The sequence below is a fragment of the Monodon monoceros genome, unplaced genomic scaffold, assembly GCF_005190385.1.
Source record: "Monodon monoceros isolate NGI ecotype Baffin Bay Population unplaced genomic scaffold, NGI_Narwhal_1 Contig2958_ctg1, whole genome shotgun sequence".
NCBI classification, from domain to species: Eukaryota; Metazoa; Chordata; class Mammalia; order Artiodactyla; family Monodontidae; genus Monodon; species Monodon monoceros.
In genome coordinates, this window is record NW_021698876.1 from 1 (window position 1) to 2,458 (window position 2,458).

General features: G+C 41.1%; 1 protein-coding gene across 1 annotated transcript; it reads left to right on the plus strand.

The window, feature by feature from the left end:
• Positions 1 to 497: 497 nt before the first annotated feature.
• LOC114900049 (vacuolar-sorting protein SNF8-like) lies at positions 498 to 2,446 on the plus strand (the record flags this gene model as incomplete). The annotated part of the gene is made up of 3 exons (XM_029231334.1): positions 498 to 602; positions 1,238 to 1,310; positions 2,262 to 2,446. Coding segments are annotated over 3 exons (363 nt in total), but the record flags the coding sequence as incomplete, so codon positions are not given.
• Between the last annotated feature and the right edge of the window lie 12 nt (positions 2,447 to 2,458).

The window sequence follows — 2,458 nt, forward strand, 5'->3', positions numbered from 1 at the left end:
AAAAAAAAAAAAAAAAAAAAAATATATATATATATAAAAAAATATATGGGATTATGCTGTAATTATTACTCTGTAACTTGCATTTTTTACTCAATAATATATCTTCAATGGATTTTTGAATGCCAGGTCTGCATATTCTTTTTCTTAGCCTGTCTAGACCATATGTTCCATTATATTTCACTGCATGCTTTGGGAAAGGAAACTCACTTTTATAGTATCCTGAGCCAGAGTTAGCAGCCAAATAGATTGCCCACCTTTAGAACTGTCTGAACCTGTTGTTTAGTAGGAATTACCAAGAGTCAGATTGTGTTGAGGATCCTGAGTTGTAAGTGGAGCAGAAGGACGTAAGGCTGGGCAGAGAAGACTTCCCATAGAATAGATGTATTTTTTTAAGTATATGGGCTGCCGAAGCAAGCACTAGAATAGATGTTTTAATCTAACTTTGAAAGAAAAGATGTAACTATTGAATAACCTGCTTTTGCTTTTATGTCTTTTAGCTGGAAAAGGATTTTGGTCTGAGATGCTAGGCGTGGGAGACTTCTATTACGAGCTGGGTGTCCAGATTATCGAAGTGTGCCTGGCCCTGAAACACCGGAATGGAGGTGAGGGTGGCGCGGTCCTGGACTGGGCTTTGGGCTTCTCTGAGAGGGAAAAAATCTTGAAAGATGATCTTTCCTATCCTGCAGTCTGCAGGCCAGTAAGGTCTTGAGAAGCTGTTAGGTCCTGAGAAGTATCTTAGTGCTTCATGATGTTGAATCCATGACCAGTCTCCATGGCCAAGGGTAAATCTGAATGATTATCTCTGTTCTCCAAAGGTCTTTGGCCAGGAAGGCTTAGCTCCTAGTTGTTACAGAACATATAGGCAGGTAGGAAATAGGCCTTTTTCCCTGATAGATGATGTGTCTGGGTTATGATTTTCTCATTAGTAACTATAGGCCTGCCTTGCTTCTCCAAGGTGTGGTGATGGCAACGGAGTCTCTGTGCTCCCCAGAATGTTAGCTTTAAAACGATCATTCAGTGATATCATCTTAATAAGCACACTGAATGGTCTGTGTTGAAGTTAAGAAATAAAACTTAAACCTAGTTAGAAATCATTGGCTATAGACAGAAATCATTGGCTGTAGACACAGCCTTGGTGTCAAGAGAGCATTTACAGTTTTTCAGAGATGCTGTCTTTTTTTTTTTTTTAAGTCATAAAGGTAATCCTTCAACTGCTTTCTGTCCTCCTTTCCAATAGGTCTGATAACTCTGGAGGAACTACATCAACAGGTGTTAAAAGGAAGGGGCAAATTCGCCCAGGATGTCAGCCAGTAGGTTTTGCCTTCCAACCCCTTGGAGTATAGAAAGGTCTTTAAAAAAGGTGGAAATCTTTTCTCCTTACCACTCGTTCGTCTAGGCTAGTTTAAGAATCATTTTTATTCCTCTTCATGATCAGAAGAAATGTTTTTATTTTAGAAATCTGAAAATAGAGATATAAAAAAACAAAAAACCCATTATTTCTCAACTGAGATATTACAACTGTTAAAAGTTTTGGTAGATTTCCTTCTAAGCATTTTTTTCATGCATAAAAATAATATGGGTGTGTGTATACACTTTTTTTTTTTCTTCTTTTTAAACATACTCGGGGCTGTATACACTGTTGACATTATTTGTGGTCAAGGAGACTAGAGCTGGCACTGAGAAAGGCTGGGGAAAGGAGTTGGGCTCAGAAGATGGGGTGTAAATTGACCTGGTTCACTAGCCTTTGTGTGACTCCAATTTGAGAAAAGGTAAAAAAGACTCTCAGTATGTGGGCTGGATATGTGGTCTACACATTATCTTGTGGGTTTTCTTTAATTTCAGTTAGTTGTCAACTAAGAAATCAAAATCTGGCACTACTGGGCCTGAATTTCCAAATGGCAGTAATCAGCTGGGTTGCCCCTTTCAAATCTCTATTTTGCCGTAGTTTACAGTACTCCCTATTGTCTCTTAAGTTCAGCTCACTTATTCACATTTCCTGATGGGCTCCTGGAAGCATATTTTTTACCTCTGTCTGGTATTGGAATGGTTTGCTAAGTGGAGAGCCTGACTCCTATACCATTTCCCTGGAATGTCCAAGCACCATTTGGTGCACTTTGACCCTGCCTTTTTACTGATGTAGTTAAATGTTGTGCGGCCTTTTGAGTCTTCAGTCATGGTATCCTGCCCAGGGGAGAGCTGAAACTGCATTGTTGCTAGGTCTGGTCTGCCAAGGGTCTTTAAGCAGCTCTTCCTCACCTCAGAGATGACCTGATCAGGGCCATCAAGAAACTAAAGGCACTGGGCACTGGCTTCGGCATCATCCCTGTGGGCGGCACTTACCTCATTCAGTCTGTTCCAGCTGAGCTTAATATGGATCACACTGTGGTGCTGCAGCTGGCAGAGGTACTGGTGGGCCGTGTGTGTGCGTGCGTGCGTGCGTGTGTGTGTGAGGGGGGGG